Below are 18,988 nucleotides of genomic sequence, written 5' to 3'. Positions count from 1 at the left end.
GTCTTCTTGTTTATTGATGTATATAAAATATATTTATAGTATTTTCTTTCATATATTTTAAGAATTATATTTATACAACAAAATTTCGCAAACTTATTTAATGATATTATTTTTAATATTAATGTTAGTAAAGGGAAACTTTATTAATTATTATATTAGGATTAAAGAATTATGTTATGTTTAAATGTAAAATTTTTAATTAAATTTTTATCTTTTTTTATTTTTTAGGAATGGGGTTAACCAGTCGCTAAATTTTAATTTTAATTTGAATTTTTTTTATTTTTTCTCGACGAGTTTGGCCTGTCGCTAAAATTTAATTTGAATTTGAATTTGAATTTATTTTCTTTGATTTTTACCGACGGGTTCAGTTTCGTCGCTAAATTTGTATTTTTTAAAAATTTTTTAATTATTTTTTAGTGACGGGTATATCCCTGTAGCTAAATTTAATTTTTTTTTATTTTCTTTTATTTTTTAGCGACGGGTATACCCCGTCGTTAAATTTGATTTTTTAAATTTTTTTATTTTCTTTTATTTTTTAGCGTGGTAAATTTGTTAATTATTTTAAATTTTTTTTATTTTCTCTTCGTTTTAGCAGCCCGTCGCTAAATTTGATTTTTATTATTTTAATAACTTTTTAGCGAGTTCAACCCATCGCTAAACTTGTTTTTTTTGTTTTTTAATTATTTTTAGCGACGGGAATACCCATCATTAAATTTATTTATTTTTTTAATTTTCTTCTATTTTTTAGCGCGCTAAATTTGTTGTTTTTTTATGTTTTTTATTTTCTCTTCTTTTTAGCGACGGGCTGAGCCCGTCGCTAAATTTGATTTTCAATTTTTTAATTACTTTGTAGCGACGGGATCAGCCCGTCGCTAAATTTGTTTTTTATTTTTTAATTAGTTTTTAACGACGGGTATACCCATCGCTAAATTTTATTTTTTTTTATTTTCTTTTATTTTTCAGTGAGCTAAATTTGTTATTTTTTTGATTTTCTTTTCTTTTTAGTGACTGGTTCAGCCCGTCGCTAAACTTGTTTTTTTATTTTTTTAATTATTTTTAGCAACGAGAATACCAGTCGCTAAATTTATTTTTTTTATTTTCTAGCAGGCTAAATTTGTTGTTTTTTTTATTTTCTTTTCTTTTTTAGCAACAGGTTTTGCCCCGTCGCTAAATTTGTTTTTTATTTTTTAATTAGTTTTTAGCGACGGTATCCTGTTAGTCGCTAAATTTGTTTTTTATTTTTTTTAATTATTTTTTAGCGACGGGTATACCCCGTTGCTAAATTTTTTTTATTTTCTTTTATTTTTCAGCATGCTAAATTTGTTGTTTTTTTGATTTTTTTGATTTTCTTTTCTTGTCAACGACAAGTTCGTCCCCGTCGTTGAATTTGTTTTTTTATTTTTTAATTATTTATACCCGTCGCTAAAATTTAATTTTTAAAAAATAATTTCTTTTAAAATAATTTTTTTAATTTCTTTTATTTTTAGCGACTGTTTTTGCGTTGCGTATTCCGTCGCTAAATTTAGTGATGGATTTTCTATCGCTAATTTCGTCGTTAAATTAAAAAAGAATTAATAAAATTAGCGACGAAAATTTCGTCGTTATCCGTCGCTAAATAGTAATTTTCTTGTAGTGAATTTCAGTTCATAATTATCACAAACTCTACTTTGATACGAAATTCAAATATGAAATTAGTTATAATTTTATCTTCCAGCAAAATCACGAAGAACTAATCTCCATGATGAAACTAACTAAATTCACACAGTGTTCAAACTTTGTAATAGGCGAGAGACTTGGTCAACATATATACAGAATTATCATAAGTGTTGATTTTTCTCATGATAATATCACCACAAGCAATAATATCTCAAATAAAATGATATCTCACGTAAGTGTACTTAGTTCTCTCTTCAAACATCTAATTTTAGTATGAAAAAAAATGATAATTTGACTATCCCAAAAAACTGAATTGTCTTGAATATTTTTGTTGATTTCACCGATCAACCTTTTTCAGCCAAATGATTTCTTTAATAGCCATATATTCAATTTCAATAGTAGATAGAATAATAATAGACTGTAAGGTAACATTCCAACTAATAGCACAATTATCAATGGTGAAAATATATCCAACAAGTAATCTTCTTTTGTCAAGATCTCTTGCAAAATCAGAATTAACAAAATATATAACTCCATCTTTAGTCTTTCCAAACTATAAATAGCTATCAACAGTACCACCCAAATATCGCAAAATCCATTGGATTGTCTTTCAAAATTCTTTACCGAGCTTAGTCATTTATTTATTAACCACGCTCATTACATGAGCTAGATTTAACTGTGTACAAATCATAGCATACATGAGACACCCCATTGCACTACAGTATGAAATCTTTGACATTTTGTCAATTTTAGTATCTGATTATGAAAACAAGCTAGATGAAAGCTTAAAATGTACAACCAATGGAGTACGTACAATTTTAGCCTTCTACATATTAAATTTAGTCAGAACTTAATTTCTCAATGTATTTTTTTGATTTAGATAAAATTTACTTGTCTCCATGTTTCTTAAATTAATTTGCATTTCAAGTATTTTCTTTACTGTTTCCAAATCTTTCATATCAAATTATTTGTTAACCCGAGGTTTCAATTTTCTTATCTCATCTTTATCTTTTGATGCTTCTAGCACGTTGTTGTTTTACTTTTGATAATGAAAAACTTCTGTAGAATTTGAAAATGATTAGTGAAATTAATTTGTAAAATATCTAAAATAGTTTTGATAAAATTGTTGTTCAAAACCTTTATATATTTCATTCATGCCAAAGGATAAAAATCCTAAACTTCCTTTCAATATAAAATCCTTTGTGGAAAATATTTTATCTTGGAAAACAAAATTATAGCATCAAAGAAAAGTTATTTTGGAATCAAATGAATTGTTGTATATATGAAATGTGTCAAAATTATTTTGTTTTTAATATTATTTTGATGATGAAAAACTTCATAATTACTTATTGATAAATATCGTCATGTTGAGTATCTTTAATGTAAAATTCTTTCATAATGAAAATCTTCATTTTTAATGATGAAAAATATTTTCATGTCATCTTCATTTTCAAAATGAAAATGAAAAATGGAAAATCTATTTATAGACTAAGGATGTTTAAATCATTTTGTCAAATCATATAAACTCGACAATCTCTTGAAAAATATCTTTTTACCTTTCAATATTTATTAATCAAATGAATGAATATATCGACCTCTTATAAAAGAGTTGATCGTTTACCCAAAATCATTGTGTATTTCAAATTTTTCAAAGAAAACTTTTGGTCGATTTGGTAAAATTGTCGATCGTTTCCTTCACTAATATGTTTTAGGCAAGGGATTATATGTTGGTTCTATCTCCAATCAAAAACTAGTGATATATTTCACCTAGTGAAATTTTAAACATAGTCTTAAAAGAGAGGACTAAGCTCTTATAGCCAAATCTCTATAAAAATTTCTGTATTATTTGTGGTTGCTTGCTGTTATTAGTGTTCTTATTTCAACTACAATCACGAAATATCAAGATTACAATTTAAAAGTTTTCAACAAGAATTAAAATTTTAAATTTTAAAAAAATCCAATTTACCTTCTTATTGGATATTTTTTGCAACATATTCAATAAATCAAATTTAAAGTTTGGAGGAATGACAGGATTTTCATATAAAATATAAAGTTTAGAGAGAAAAATATAGGTTTCACCGGTAAAAATATTCGAAAAAGATCACATTATGTATCATCATATAACATGTTACACATCCAGCAAACATTACATATGATGTGGCACCAACTGAAATTACTAGAATACCCCTACGCGCTGATAGTCTCACCTGCCACGCGGATCACCTGAGAGACCGACACGTGGCAAGTCAACACTCCAGAGCGGAGCCCGGGAAATCCGGGTCGAACTGCAAGACTCATTCCAACTTGATCGGGATTCTCAAGAGTCATGCCCACTCATCTCGGGTACCCCAAAACGGGTTCGCCTATAAAAGACAAGGACTCTCGTCAGGTACATTTCAAGCTCTACAACTCTCTCATTTACTTCTACTCGCATTTACTCTACTGATTTAAGCGTCAGAGTCCACCCCGGGGGATCCTAGCCCCGGCCCTCCATTGTCTTGCAGGTTCTACACCCGAGGTCAGACATCCCCAAGTCCGAGGTTCCATTCCCGAGGTCCAGTCGCAGAGGTGGCACGTGGTGGTCGGTCCCAAAAACCATCATCATTTGGCGCCCACCGTGGGGCCGACGTCCATACTCGCTAGCCTCTTCATTCCCTACCTCGCGCTTCGGACTTCAACTCCTCACCTCGGACCTCGGTCTTTCCGCGAGTGTCAAACGACTTTCGCTCCTTGTCACAACTAACCACATGGCTCCCCGAAGAGACGTGACTCGCAGCCAGGTTGGAGCCAATCTAGAAGCCCCGCAACAAGGAGAGAATCCACCACCTCCAGCCAATCCCATGCTGGAGGACCGACTCACCAGGTTGGAAAACCAGGTCCAACAGCTAACTGAGTTGTTGACTGGTTATCTACACCAGACTGAATAGCATCGTTCGCATGTGCCCTCTCAGCGGGCGGAACATCAGTCACCTCCTCCTGCTCGGGAGCCTCGTCAATCCCGCCAGACGAGTCAGGAAATCCACTCCTCTGAGGCGGCAGGATCCACTTCTGTCCCCTTGCGAGAAAGAGGGACTTCGCAGGAGAGACGGTTGCGTTTCCTAGAGAAGCAAGTCCAGGAACTCAAGAAGGGAAAGAAAGAGCTACTCCACCTCGGCTCTAACCAACCCTTGAGTAAGGACATCATGGCAGAGGTTCCACCGGAAAGGTTTCGTATCCCCTTCATCAAGCTCTATGACGGAAGCACAGATCCCTATGACCACGTCGAGCTTTTCTCCTCTCACATGCTCGTGCAATCAGGGTCGGACGCGATGTGGTGCCAGGCATTTTCGGCCACTTTGGGGGGACATTCCCGGACCTGGTACTCCTGCCTTCCCCATCGTTCCATCAACCGCTGGGAAGAGCTGAAGACCTGTTTCTTAGCCCACTACGCTCCCTTGAAGCGCCACCGAAAGTCTTCCATGGCTCTGGTGAACATCAAGCAGAACCAGGGTGAATCCCTAAGGGATTTCGTGGCTAGGTTCAACGAAGAGGCATTAAGTATCGATGAGTTTGACCAGCGAATCGCAATGGTGGCTCTTCAGAATGGCTTGAGAGCTAGGCCATTTGCTCAGTCCTTAGCCAAGACTCCACCTCGTACTTTCACAGAGGCCTTAGCCCGGGCTAATAAGTACATCAACACCGAAGAGCTGATGAAGGTGAAGCGGGCGGAACAACCTGACAGGAAAGAAAGAGAAAAGGAGAAGAAAAAGCCGGCGCCAGAGCAGAAAACGGACTATCGCCCCTCCCGAGGTCCCGATTGCCCGGGTTTTGGGGGTGCACGTGGAAGCCCGGTGAATTACACTCCCCTCAATACAAGTCGAGCAGAGATTCTCCTGGCATTGGAGGATAAGAATTATTTACGGCGTTCTCCCCCGCTGAAATCTCCACCCAACACTCAAAGCAAAAAGAAGTATTGCCGTTTTCACCGCGACCACGGCCATGATACTGAGGATTGCATCCAACTGAAGGAAGAAATACAAGAGCTTATCAACCGAGGATACCTCCGGGATTTCGTGGGTCAAGGAGGTACGAGCTCGGGCAGGGTAGAATCTAAGTCAGAGCATCGAGGGAGGTCTCCTACTCGAGATTGCTTTCGAGAGTGAAGCTGAACACCGCCCCGGAGAGAAGGAAAGCAGCCCGCCGAGGAGGGGGGACAAAATTTTATCTTGTACACGCTGGCGGCAGGGACAGTCCCAGGGTCCCACTCAACTGCTCCCAAGAGCACGGTAAAGGAAGGGGTGGTCATCACTTTCTCTGAGGAGGATCTTCCGAGTTATCCCAACTATTCGGACCCTCTGGTGATCACTGCTCAAGTGGGAGATGAGGCGAATCCTCGTGGATCCGGGTAGCTCTTCAGAGATTCTCTACAAGAGGGCATTCCTAGGGATGGGGTTCACGCTCGATCAGCTAAGGCCAGTCCGTGTCCCATTGGTGGGTTTTGATGGAATGGTGATCCATTCTGAAGGTTTGATCCGGTTGCCCTTGATGGTCGGTAGTGGTCCTTATAAATCCCGGGTGACGTTGGATTTTTTGGTGGTAGATGTGCCCTCGGCGTACAATATGATCCTCGGTAGGTCTGGGCTTAGTGCTCTGAGGGCAGTACCGAGTACGTATCACATGGTATTGAAATTCCCTACTTCGGGAGGGATTGACAAGGTAAGAGGAGACCAGCGACAGGCTAGGGAATGCTACGTGGCCTCCTTGAGTGCCACTATGACCAAGGGGTTAGAGTTAGACTCAGGACCGAATTAGGAGGCGGTCCCTCAAGCTGGCCAGGGCCAGATGGAGACGGAACATGTGAGAGACCCAAGTATAGGAGCAGGTCAGAGGTCAGAAAGGGAGGGGGGGGACAGAATTTCGCTGCCCCTCCCACTGTGGTTACTAGTTTCATCTTGGAAGGTCCGGAAGAGCCTAAGACTTCAGAGCCAGTGGATGAGCTCGAGGAAGTCCCACTGGGGGAAGAGCTCGATCGGACAGTGCGAATCAGTGCCAAGTTACAGGAGCCCTTGAGGTCCGAGATCCTTTCACTCCTGCGCCGATATCAAGATGTGTTTGCATGGTCTACCCTGGATATGCCGGGGATAGACCCAGCGATCATGACACATCGCTTGGGGCTCTACCCGGATTGTGTACCAGTAAGACAAAGGAAGAGGAAGTTTGCCCCGGAGCGGGCTAAAGCTATAGAGGCGGAGGTGGAAAAGCTTTTGGAGGCTAATCATATTAGGGAAGTCAACTACCCAGAGTGGTTAGCCAACGTGGTTCTTGTCTCCAAGGGATCGGGAAAATGGAGGCTTTGTATTGATTTTAAAGATCTTAACAAGGCTTGCCCGAAAGACAGTTACCTTCTGCCAGGATTGATGTGTTGATTGACGGAACAGCGGGGTGTCAGCTAATGAGTTTCCTGGATGCATTCTAGGGGTACCACCAAATCCCACTACACCCTGAAGATCAGGAAAAGACAGCCTTCATCACAGATAAGGCTACCTATTGTTACCGAGTTATGCCCTTCGGGCTGAAGAACGCTGGAGCTACATATCAGAGGTTGGTCAACAAACTGTTCAAAGCCCAACTCGGTCGAAACATGGAGGCTTACGTGGATGACATGTTAGTCAAGAGTCTATTGGCTAAACAGCATCCGGACGACTTGGAGGAGTGCCTCAGAACCTTACGCCAGTATCAGATGAAGCTCAACCCGGCCAAGTGTGCCTTCGGGGTTACAGTTGGTAAATTCTTGGGGTTCATGGTGCATTACCGAGGAATTGAGGCTAACCCCTCGAAGATAAAGGCCATACTCGAGATGCCTCCCCCTCGAAGTATCAAGGAGGTGCAGAGGCTAACCGGGAGAATAGCAGCATTAGGGAGGTTCTTGTCAAGATCTGCGGAAAGATAATTGCCATTCTTTAAGGCCTTGACTCGAGTCCAGAATTTTGCATGGACAGAGGAGTGCCAGGAGGCGTTTGAACAGCTGAAACAGTGTCTAGTCTCCCCCCCAGTCCTGGCAAAACCACAGTCGGGAGAGTCACTATATATTTATTTGGCTGCCTCGGATGAGGCTGTCAGTTCGGTTTTGGTGCGGGAGGAGGACAAAATTCAAAATCCGGTCTATTATGTGAGCAAAAGGTTGGCCGGAGCTGAGATTCGTTACACTTTAACAGAAAAGTTGGCCTATGCCCTAGTCATCTCCGCTCGAAAGTTGAGGCCTTACTTTGAGGCACACCACATTATCGTCTTATCAAGTCAGCCGCTGAGGCATGTGCTGGGAAAGCCGGACTTGTCGGGGAGGATGCTCAAATGGGCAGTAGAGCTGAGTGCTTTCGACATCGACTATCGACCTCGGCCGGCCATCAAGGCGCAGGCTCTTGTCGACTTCATCGTGGAGGGTACCCTACCAGAGGAAGCAGACGAAGGGATTTCCCAGACTTGGACTCTTTCCGTAGATGGCAGCTCCAGTGTCGGAGGCAGTGGCGCTGGATTACTACTGCAGGGCCCCGATGGCCAGGCTTGGTCGTATGCCCTCCACTTCGAGTTCAATGCCTCTAACAATGAGGCCGAGTATGAGACGCTCATTGCCGGGCTTAGGCTAGCGGAACAGATGGGAGTCAGGGATTTGGAGGTATATTATGACTCGAATTTAATTGTGCAGCAGGTCATAGGAGAGTTCGAGGCCCGAGAGGACGTCATGGCCCAATACTTGGCGATAGCCAAAGATCTTATGGCACGATTTCGGACAGTGAAGATCAATCATGTCCCATGGGCACAGAATGCAGTGGCGGATGCTCTCTCGAGGATAGCTGCTTCTTCCTTCCCTAGGAATTCCCGAGCTGTTTACATGGAGTCGTTGCCCCAGAGGAGCATAGAGACTGAGGCAGAGCAGCTTTGCGTGGAAGGGGTTGAAAGTTGGATGGATCCCATCGTAGCACATCTGACCAAGGGATGGCTACCCGAGGAGGAACAGGAAAGTCGAAAACTCAAGCGCCAGGCTGCCAAGTTTCTACTGGTGGGATCAGACCTTTATAAGAAATCCTTCACTCAGCCGCTACTGAAGTGTGTGGGACCGGTCGAGGCCGACTACATCCTAAGGGAAATCCACGAAGGGATTTGCGACAGTCACATCGGAGCTCGGTCTCTCTCCCAGAAGGCACTTCGGCAGGGGTATTACTGGCCGACAATGATGAGCGATGCTGGGCATTTGGTCCAGACTTGTGAGAGATGCCAAAAAAATTCCAACCTGGTTCACACGCCGGCAGCTGAACTCACCCACCTGGCTTTGCCTTGTCCGTTTGCCAGGTGGGGAGTCGATATCCTAGGGCCTTTTCCACTAGCGGCTAGACAGAACAAATACTTGATAGCAGCCATCGACTACTTCACTAAGTGGGTGGAGGCCGAGCCTGTGGGACTATTACAGGTCAAAGGGTAAAACAATTCCTTTGGAAATCCATCGTCTGCCGGTTTGGTATTCCAAGGGTGCTAATAACTGACAATGACACCCAATTCGAAGACCGATCCATGCAAGAATGGTGCCGAGAGTTGGGGATTAAACAACATTTCACCTCGGTCGCCCATCCTCAAGCTAATGGGCAGGTAGAGCTTACGAACATGACCATTCTGCAAGGACTCCGAGCTCAGGTTGAGAAGGCGGACGGTCAATGGGTAGATGAGCTCCCCAGTATACTATGGTCTTATTGAACCACACCGCGAACGGCTACAGGAGAATGCCCTTTCACATTGTGTTATGGCTCGGAGGCTCTCATCCCTGTCGAGATTGGGGTGAGGAGCTACCGAGTGGAGCATTTCGATCCTGAGATTAACGAGCAAGGGCTAAGGTGCAACTTGGATTTGATGGATGAGCCCCGAGACCTGGCACGAATTCAACAAGCCGCATATAACCGGCGCATTGCTAGGTACTACAATCGACGAGTCCACGCTAGGAGCTTCATGCCAGGAGATCTTGTTCTACGACGGTTCGACGTGAGTCATCCTCGGGACATGAATAAACTAACTCCAAATTGGGAAGGGCCGTATCGGGTGGTGGAATCCCTAAGTCCGGGGGCATATCGACTAGAAGACATGGAAGGCAAGCCCCTGAAGCATACTTGGAATGTGCAGAACTTAAGTAAGTTTTATCAATGAGTAGGGGAATTCCCTGAATCTCTTTGTACTCTTTTTCTTTATGGCTAATGGCAAGGCTTCATATTCTCTTCATCTAATAGCAATTATCCAAAGGATTATACTTCGTCGAAGAAAAATCCAAGGGGTCACGAGCCCTAGGCCGTCCTCATAAGTGGACTAAGGGCCATGGAAAAAACTCTAGCCAACACCCTCCTTTGCGTGGGAGTGGCTAAAACCCAAAGGTCACGAGCCCTAGGCCGTCCTCAAAAGTGGACTAAGGGCCATGGAAAAAACTCTAGCTAACACCCTCCTTCGCGTGGGAGTGGCTAAAACCCAAGGGTCACAAGCCCTAGGCCGTCCCCAAAAGCGGACTAAGGGCCATGGAAAAAACTCTAGCTAACACCCTCCTTCGCGTGGGAGTGGCTAAAACCCAAGGGTTACGAGCCCTAGTCCGTCCTCAAAAGTGGACTAAGGGTCATGGAAAAACTCTAGCTAACACCCTCATTCGCGTGGGAGTGGTTAAAACCCAAGGGTCACGAGCCCTAGGCCGTCCTCAAAAGTGGACTAAGGGCCATGGAAAAACTCTGGCTAACACCCTCCTTCGCTTGGGAGTCGCTAGAATCCAAGGGTCACGAGCCCTAGGCTGTCCCCAACGGTGGACTGATGGCCACCAAAAGATTCGTTCATGGGTCATGAGCTCTCGGCTGTCCCCCAAGGGTGGACTAATGGCCAAGGAAAAATTACAACACAGCACCCTCCTGATTGTTGACCTAGGGAGAACCAAGGGTTAAATTCACCCTCGTCAACTATGGAAGGGATCGAGGTTCAACTAGTCTCAGCCCATATGTTCGCAAGCAAGAGATGAACAGTCAAAATGAAACGGCACTGTATAAAAGCGAGATGATCCAATACATGATAATAGAGGAAGTACAAAAGGCCCTAGCTAGAAAAAAAGAAAAGCTCAAGCATCAGGAGGCGCATCACCATCGTCGGCCATCTCCGAGTCCTCCATCCCGGCCACAATCTCCGCAACAGACCGAACAGTGGACATGTCCAAGTCTGGATGAGCTCGTAATACCTCTGTCTCATGAGCTTGGAATCCCTTTGTCCAAGCGTCCTGCAGGTTCTTCTGGAGGAACTTCTCTACCTCAGGAAGCTTGATGGACTCGGCATACTTGCGCTCATATTAGCGAATGACTGAGTTCGCCCGAAATAGCTTGGAGCTGGTCCGAGATAGCTCTGCCTCTAGCCCCTGAATACGTAGGTCTGAAGCCTGCCGCTGGGAGGACAACTCATCCAAGTTCTTCCTGTGGCTCTCCAGTAACTCGTCCCTCTCCTGCAGCTGGGTGTCTAGCTCCAAGGTCTTCTTGGAAGCTTGAGAGAAACGTCCAGAAAAGTCCGAAACGAGTGTGACCACCTGCAATGGGCAAGACAAGTAAGGACAACATAGATGAGACTGGAGGATGTTGATAAAGTATAGGTGATTACCTGGGCCAGATACTTGCACAATGTGGCTTCTATGGCCTCCGAGGACTGCTCGGCCAACACCTGACGATCGGCGGGAGTGGCAAAGTGGTGAATCATACGTCTTGCCACCTGAGTGTTCCGGCTGAGATCGCTTGCCTTCACTCCCCAATCGGGAACATGGTCTGGACTGTGGGGAGGAGACTCCGGGGCTGGCATGAGCTCTCTCGGAGGATGGGAAATCCTCTTCCTCTTAGCACGACTAGGCTCTCCTTCCTCAGCAGGAGGAGCATTCAAGGCAGCCTTTCCCCCCGTAAGAGCTGGGGCACCCTCGTCCTCCGCGAGTCTCCGTTTGTTCTTCCCCCAGATGAAAGCTGTGCTCACCATCTCAGCTGCAAATGCGCAAACAAGATATTAAGGGCAAGAAAAGCGAGTTAGAAAAGTATGAAAATAGTGGGAAAATGACTACCCAAAGTGACATCAGGATCGAAGCAAGTGTGAGTGGATAAACCCCCCAGGTACAAGGTGTGATCACATATCAGGACCCGAGCGCTGATAGGGTTCAGCTGCCTCAAGATCTGAACATTGTGAAGCTCGCCCTGCGTGATCTTACGACTACGGACCTTTGAGGGCTGGAAAGCCCACTCAACTGGCACCCCAAAGCTGACCCCCCGGTCTTTCAAGCCAGCAAAGAAAAATCTACTCTTTCATCGTTTTACCGATGTGGGGTTATCGACTACGAACTGACGCTGGTTGAGGGGGGAAAAGGCAAATCGAGGTTCAATTTTGCTAATGGAAATTACCTTGAACATCCTAAAGAAAAGTTGAGCAGTGGGCTCAATGTCCCGAGCTCGACAGCAGAGAACGAAGGTAGATAGGCACCTCCAGCCATTGGGAGTCAACTGAGAGGGGCATAACCCCATGACAGCGAACACCTCAACTACAGGAGTCGCGAGAGGGAATCTAAGGCCGGCAACCAAGGCTTGCTCATAAACGGTGATACATCCATAGGGGGCCTGGTGAGATTTCAGACCTCGGGGTTCACTATACCAATACTCATCATGAATGAGGTGGTATTTTTGGAGGAGGGGAAACAACTCCCTCTCGGTTATGGTAGAATGGTCCGTGGTTAGATCCTCGGGTAAGCTTCCTAAATTGGGATCACTACTCACATGAGACTCTGAAGTGGGATGAAGTGAAATTCTTTCAGGCCTCCTAAGTTTCCTGGGCCTACGAAGGGGGCCGTGGGGGGGGGGGGGCTGGATAACTCGGTGTGTGATTCCTCACTACTAGAGCTGGTACTAGAGTTCTCGGAATCAGAGGAAGAAGAAGAAGAAGACATGCTAAAAAACGAGTAGAAGTAGTTAAGAGAAGGTCACTGACCAGGAGAGTAAAGGCCGAGGTCAGGAAAAAACAACCACGACTGGGCTAGAGCCTCAGAGAGCTCAGTAGGCGCGATTTAGCTTGGGAAAATCTCGAGTCACGCTTGCGAAAAAGAAAAGCCAAGGAAACAGGTTAGTGAAGTTAAGCCTTGTTTTAAAGATCTTTTTGTTATTATTAACAAAGGAAAAGCCCAAGGGCTTTGTCAAAGCCCAAGGGTCGGCCATGGCTAACCTAGGGGGATAAAAATATATATATATATAAAATAATAATAATAAATAAATAATAAAAAAAAGGGGCAAAAGTCTCAAGGGTCGGGCATGGCCGACCCAAGGATGCCCCTGATATATATATATATTATATATGTATATATATATATTAAAAAAAAAATTTGCAGAAGAAGAAGCAAGAGGGGTGTCGGCCATGGCTGACCTCGGCCATGGCCGATTTAGCCAGGGCCGAACCCCCCGGCCCTGGCCGACCTCGGCCAGGCCGAGCCAAGCGCTCGGCCGTGGCCGAGGGGCTCAGCCTCGCCGAGATCTAGCGAGGCCGAGTAGAGCTCGGCCATGGCCGAGGAAGCTCGGCCTCGCCTTGGCGAGGCCGAGCACGGCCGACCTCGGCCGCGGCCGAGGTCGGGCCAGGCCAGGCCAGGCTAGGTCGACCTCAGCCAGGCAGAGGCGCCTGGCCGAGGGAAAATTTGATTTTAAAAAAAAAAAAAAAAAAAAAAAAAAGCAAAATGGAAGCAAAGGTAAAAAATAAATAAATAACAAATAAGAAAAAATAAAAGCAAAGGAGGATGGGAAAGACTAACCTCGAGGAGATGAATGCTTGTCTTGAAATAATAATTGTGGGGTGGGGCCTTAGGGCTTATATAGAGCGGATCGAAAGGAAGAAAAATTCAAAATGACAATGTTTCCCTCCAAACGAATTCTTCCCTCCAACCAAAACCCATCCCTACAATTTCAGGGTAGTAAATGAAGTTTTTAAGCACTAATCTCAACTTTAAAAACACTCTTGTGCGTCTTGGTAAAAATCAACAGTCAGGTAACCTACTCCTCGACCCAGTATGGTTTTCAGCTCGGCTCAAGGAGTGGGGGGCAAGTGATGTGGCACCAACTGAGATTACTAGAATACCCCTACGCGCTGATAGTCTCACCTGCCACGTGGATCACCTGAGAGACTGACACGTGGCAAGTCAACACTCCGGAGCGGAGCCCGGGAAATCCGGGCCAAACCGCAAGACTCGTTCTAACTTGACCGGGATTCTCGGGAGTCGTGCCCACTCATCTCAGGTACCCCAAAACGGGTTCGCCTATAAAAGACAAGGACTCTCGTCAGGTACATTTTAAGCTCTACAGCTCTCTCATTTACTTCTACTCACATTTACTCTACTGATTTGAGTGTCGGAGTCTACCCTGGGGGATCCTAGCCCCGGCCCTCCATTGTCTTGCAGGTTCTACACCCGAGGTCCGACATCCCCAAGTTCGAGATTCCATTCCCGAGGTCCAGTCGCAGAGGTGGTACGTGGTGGTCGGTCCCAAAAACCATCATCAACATATTTGATCACAACATTTTTAAGTACTCTCACCACACTGGTACCCTCAAAAGGTACAAATTATTCTCATCCTTAATTATTGACCACATAGAAGTACACTAGTTCCAAGCACGACAGCTTCGTACGCTTTGCTTGATCCATCCATTACTTGGAATGATGGGCATCAATGTCTTTGACAACGTCGGTCAAGTCGTCCAGAAGGCTGACCGGATCTTCAACATCAGGACCCAGCTTCTCGTAGTCAAATACCCATGTCGCCCAGTTCTTGCTCCCTTTCGTTTCCACGTGAAGCAGGACTATGAAGGTCTTGTACAGCTGCAACAGATCTCCTTCTATGATCCTGAATGCGATCGTCTTCTTCTCCCCATCAAATACTTCTATCACTTGCTTCGCAGTCTTCTCTTTCCCATCTGTTATCAATATCACAAATGAAACAGCACATCTGAGAACACAGCCACAGTCGTAATGTGCACTTGAAACATTAAAAAAAATTGAAAATGTTGGTGTTCTACATGTCATCATACATGTTGAAGACTGATTCAACCCTTGCTGATTTGGTATTTATTTATTTGTAAATTTTTTCCCATGTTTTCTGCTTAGTTGAAGTATGTTGTTCCGTATTTTTTTGTTTTCCAGTTCAATCAAAATGCAGTTGTAGTTGTGTCACAATATCCGGTCTTCACGTATTGTAATGCCTATTTAAAGGCAATTTGGGTTGCTGAAATGTATTGCAGATCTCTCTAGATTTACTGTTTTTGTGTCCACCACCTATTTGATTAAATATCTCTAAGAGAAGTTCTTTCTTTTTAGCTTTGTTTTCTGCTCTGTTTTCCTTCTGCAGCTTCATTGATTCTAATATTATGGTATCAGAGCTAGGTTCCTTCAAGAACTGGGCGTAGTAGCACGCATGGCAACAAACGGCAGTGCTATGAGCTTTTCTCAACTGTTGATTCCTGTCTTCAAGGGTGGAAGTTATGAATTTTGGAGCATCAAAATGAAGACTCTCTTCATATCTCAAGACCTTTGGGATTTTGTAGAGAGTGGGTATAATGACAAGGACAAAGACGAAGGTTGGCTGAAAGAAAACAAGAAAAAGGATTCCAAGTGTAAGCACCCCCGCCCGGATATCCCAACCACCCGGTCTATCCGAACGAAAGCATTTACATAAGGGAAGAGAAACAAACACAAGACAAAAATACCTTGGCATGCATACATATAAAATCCAACAACAGAAGCAAAACGATATACATGCACGCTCACGAGTACCCCGCTGGAACAGCGGTCACGGAGTATATAAAATATATACAGACACTTGTGCCAACAAATCAAAAATACAAGGAACAACCCGGCACAGTAAAAAATGAGAGACAGAAACCCTAACAAAACATCAGAGACAACGGGGGCAAGCTAAATGTACACCCTACCGACACGACTGGCTGCTAGGTGGAACGATTCTCGCCCTCAGCCTTTGCTTTACCCTTACCTGGAATGATGGAAAGTAAGGTGAGTCGCAAGACTCAACAAGTTATAAAAAAAGGAAGGCTATAAATTAAACAGAAGAGGAGATCACCCCAACACAGTCCCGCACGTACACACAAGCCATGTAACGCAACAATACAATAGTGCAGCATAATAAAAGCACATACCGGTCCTTGGGGCTCACATAAGACACCTGACATCCAAGTCCCATACCAACCTGCCGCTGTCCTGAAAGGTAACATAAATCTCTACAAACCTGCGCGCGTTGTCCTGGGTCGGTACTCCCGTCACCAGTATGTCCATGTCGGTACTCCTAACACCCGAGCCATAGGCTCCCTCGGAACGATACTCCCGTTCGAGAACTAAATACTACCAATAACCATGCAATACACATAACAATTAATGCAATGGCATAGTGAGCATCAACGTGATACACTGGCGCCCATACATCCAGGCATCAGTCCACGCTCCGCCTACATAGTAAATCACACGTGATGCATATACCCGTGCTGGATGCAACCTAACCAAACTAAAATGTCCGTGTCCCAAGCATACTCAATAAATGAATATCCCAATATGTAACCCGTACCCATGTGCATATCAAATCATGAACAGTAATATAATGAATCTAATCGTGCAGTAAATCACATACTGGTAGAGCTAGTCAGCAGTGCCCGGCACCGATCAATGGCCAGTGACTAGGAGTGACCAGTCGACGACCTAAGTAGACCGTACAACAGTCACTCCGACACCGAACAGCTGATCCTTGCCCCCACTGCACAACCGCTCTAGCCTATAAGCAACCAAAATCTATAATAATACCCGAACAATTAATAACCTAACCCCGGGTGAGTACGACATCATTCCCACAGGCATGGGGGTGACACAAGCCCCCGTAGGCAACTAACGAATAAAATCCTCGAGACCAGTTTAATAAATTAAATTTTAAAACAAACCGTTTAAAATTTAATAATTTATTAACAGTCGAAACAAATGAAGGGAGGTCAAATAAATTGACAACGAAAGAATCGACGATGAGGGTATAAAGAACTTGCCTTTACGAAGATATCCTTAGGCTTGATTTGACCCAACACGGTAAAAATTATACAAACTGCATCACCCAAATTATTTGCCAAAATTAACAAAATTGGACCCTAAACGAAATTTTGACCGTACAGAATATTAATTACTATCTTCTCTACATACCTGGCAATTTAAATCTTCGATTAAACTTGATTAAATCCTGATTTTTCCACCAAAATTCTCCAAAATTCTCGTTCGCGCACACTGCTTCTTTCTGAAATTTACTCGCTGTTCAATTGCAAAAAGAACGCCTGAAATTGGGCTTAAATCGGGCAAAAACGAGCGGAGGAGGCGCAGCCACATGGTAGTGTGCGGGCCAGCCACTGGGAGGCCACCACCTCACCAAAACGACATCGTTTCGGACGTCTAGGCTGATTAAAATCAGCCAAAAATCCGGCCCTCGCACGCGCAGCCCTCGCATCTCGAACCCACGACTGTCCTTGCCTTCGCACGCTCACGTACCGCTCGCGCCACACGTTGCCTTCATACATGTACCATACTGCATTAAATTTAAAGGGATCTTCGGTCCCATTTCCGAAATCGCGCCAGCCTCCTCCTGTTGGAAATGTATGCCCTAAAGACACGTTTTGTTTAATTTATAGTAATGATGTTTCTTTTATTCAGTTTATGGCACATATATTATTTGCATTTAATTGTTGGAAAGGTGTCCATGCTATTAAGTAAGTGATTCATGTGATGGGTCGTTCTTCACAGTTAGGCATGAATCATGGGTACTTAATAAGCAAGAAAATATTACTCTTGATCTTTTGATAGAACTGGGCATTCTATCATGATAAGATCATTGTGCAATAGATCCTAATGGAGGATGGCTTGCCTTAGCCAGTAAACAGTCCGTTTACTCTAATTGTACAAGCGCATTTGAAATGCGTAGAGTGGACCTGTGATAGAAGCTAATGACAAAGTACTAATTATCATGGAGCTAGTCTATCACTGCTACTACGTGGACGAGTACTCTAATACTTGAGTATTAGTTGGTGGTCTAGTGAACCTAGAGCTATATTCTTAGATTCATTGTAGGTGAGGTCTATCAACGATCAATATCCTTTTGAGTTGGGAGTATGGTTTCTAATTAGCTAAGACAGACTAATACAAGATAGTTTCTGTGATTCACCCCCTTGTGATTGTCCAAGAATAATCAAATAATCCAGGGCCCTGGGAACGTGACTTAAGAGTGTGTGCTTCTGGGTAGCTCCCAGTGATAAGCAAGTACATTCGAGTAGTCACGGATTATTGGACTAGTGATCTAAGGATGGTAGAAATCATTTAGAAAGGTGTTAGTACATTATTCCTTTCTAAATGATGGGTGTTACGCAAAGGGGTATTTTTGTCATTACACTAGTAGGTCAAAGACATGGCATATGCAAAATTATTCGTGGGGTCAGTGTTACCATATGGTGATAGTTGGAACACTTAGAATGACAAAATATAGCTACTAGGTAGCGGGGATATTTTGGTCATTTTAGTAGCCGTGAATAATTTGTCTTTTGGTCCCCGGGGTAGCTCGATGTAACTCATGTATTTTTAATACATTTGGCTTGTTGGATGAATTACATTGAGAGAGAATTATTTTATTCAGAATGGTCCATAATCAATTGGGCTAGAATAAAATAATAGTTCATTAGGGTTTTTAATTAATTAATTGGGCTAACCCAATTAGAAAATTAATTAAATGATCTTGGCCCATTAGGGTTTGGCCCACTAGGGTTTTAACCCTAGGGTTCTCCCTATATATATTCTCTCATTATTTGTTTTTTCATCTAAGTCGTTTTTCATTCTTCTTCACCGAAGAGAGGCCACGAGTTCTAGTCATATTTCGGAAGATCGAAAGAGAGCCTCAAAGTTCTGATGCGAAGGAGCCGAAGGATAGCAGGACAGCTGTCGTCTCCACCACGCGAAGAAGCTACCGCGCATCCTGCCCCTATCGCCCCATTCCGACCGGTAATCCGCCGTAAAAGTAAGTCTCTTAGATTCTAATCAATACGAGGATCGTTTTTGATTAAAACGCTTCCGTTGCATGCTTTTGTATCCTCGTTTTTGATCCTTCACCTCCAACTTCCATTATTCATACACACCCCCCTTAATTAATTACACTAACGCCTGAAACTTCTAAAAATCTCACAATTTAATTTATTTCAATTTTTTCCTTATTCCAAAAATATTCTAAAATAACATAATTAATTATCCTAATTTCTTATTTCCTTA

General features: G+C 43.5%; 3 protein-coding genes across 3 annotated transcripts; 1 reads left to right on the top strand and 2 right to left on the bottom strand.

The window, feature by feature from the left end:
- Window positions 1-7,195: 7,195 nt before the first annotated feature.
- Window positions 7,196-9,112, top strand: LOC127809237 (uncharacterized). The gene is made up of 2 exons (XM_052348000.1): window positions 7,196-7,519; window positions 7,601-9,112. Exons 1-2 carry the CDS (start codon window positions 7,196-7,198, stop codon window positions 9,110-9,112), a joined length of 1,836 nt encoding a protein of 611 aa, XP_052203960.1.
- A 1,653-nt stretch (window positions 9,113-10,765) lies between these two features.
- LOC127809236 (uncharacterized) lies at window positions 10,766-11,741 on the bottom strand. Its single transcript, XM_052347999.1, has 3 exons — window positions 11,293-11,741; window positions 11,003-11,221; window positions 10,766-10,960 (listed from the first exon to the last, which is right to left on the bottom strand). Exons 1-3 carry the CDS (start codon window positions 11,653-11,655, stop codon window positions 10,766-10,768), a joined length of 777 nt encoding a protein of 258 aa, XP_052203959.1. The 5' UTR covers window positions 11,656-11,741.
- Window positions 11,742-14,207: 2,466 nt separating this feature from the next.
- Window positions 14,208-14,729, bottom strand: LOC127809235 (kirola-like). The gene is made up of 2 exons (XM_052347998.1): window positions 14,716-14,729; window positions 14,208-14,645 (listed from the first exon to the last, which is right to left on the bottom strand). Exons 1-2 carry the CDS (start codon window positions 14,727-14,729, stop codon window positions 14,348-14,350), a joined length of 312 nt encoding a protein of 103 aa, XP_052203958.1. The 3' UTR covers window positions 14,208-14,347.
- Between the last annotated feature and the right edge of the window lie 4,259 nt (window positions 14,730-18,988).

The sequence above is a fragment of the Diospyros lotus genome, chromosome 9 (genome assembly GCF_014633365.1).
Source record: "Diospyros lotus cultivar Yz01 chromosome 9, ASM1463336v1, whole genome shotgun sequence".
Taxonomy (NCBI): domain Eukaryota; kingdom Viridiplantae; phylum Streptophyta; class Magnoliopsida; order Ericales; family Ebenaceae; genus Diospyros; species Diospyros lotus.
This window is presented reverse-complemented; position numbering and strand designations above follow the sequence as displayed.

Coding starts and splice junctions, on each gene's coding strand:
- LOC127809237 (XM_052348000.1), top strand. CDS start 7,196: ATGCCCTTCGGGCTGAAGAACGCTGGAGCTACATATCAGAGGTTGGTC. Junction 7,520..7,600: donor CCCCTCGAAGTATCAAGGAG/GTGCAGAGGCTA, acceptor CCATTCTTTAAG/GCCTTGACTCGAGTCCAGAA.
- LOC127809236 (XM_052347999.1), bottom strand. CDS start 11,655: ATGGTGAGCACAGCTTTCATCTGGGGGAAGAACAAACGGAGACTCGCG. Junction 11,222..11,292: donor TGTGCAAGTATCTGGCCCAG/GTAATCACCTAT, acceptor TGCCCATTGCAG/GTGGTCACACTCGTTTCGGA. Junction 10,961..11,002: donor AGCTATTTCGGGCGAACTCA/GTCATTCGCTAA, acceptor GAGTCCATCAAG/CTTCCTGAGGTAGAGAAGTT.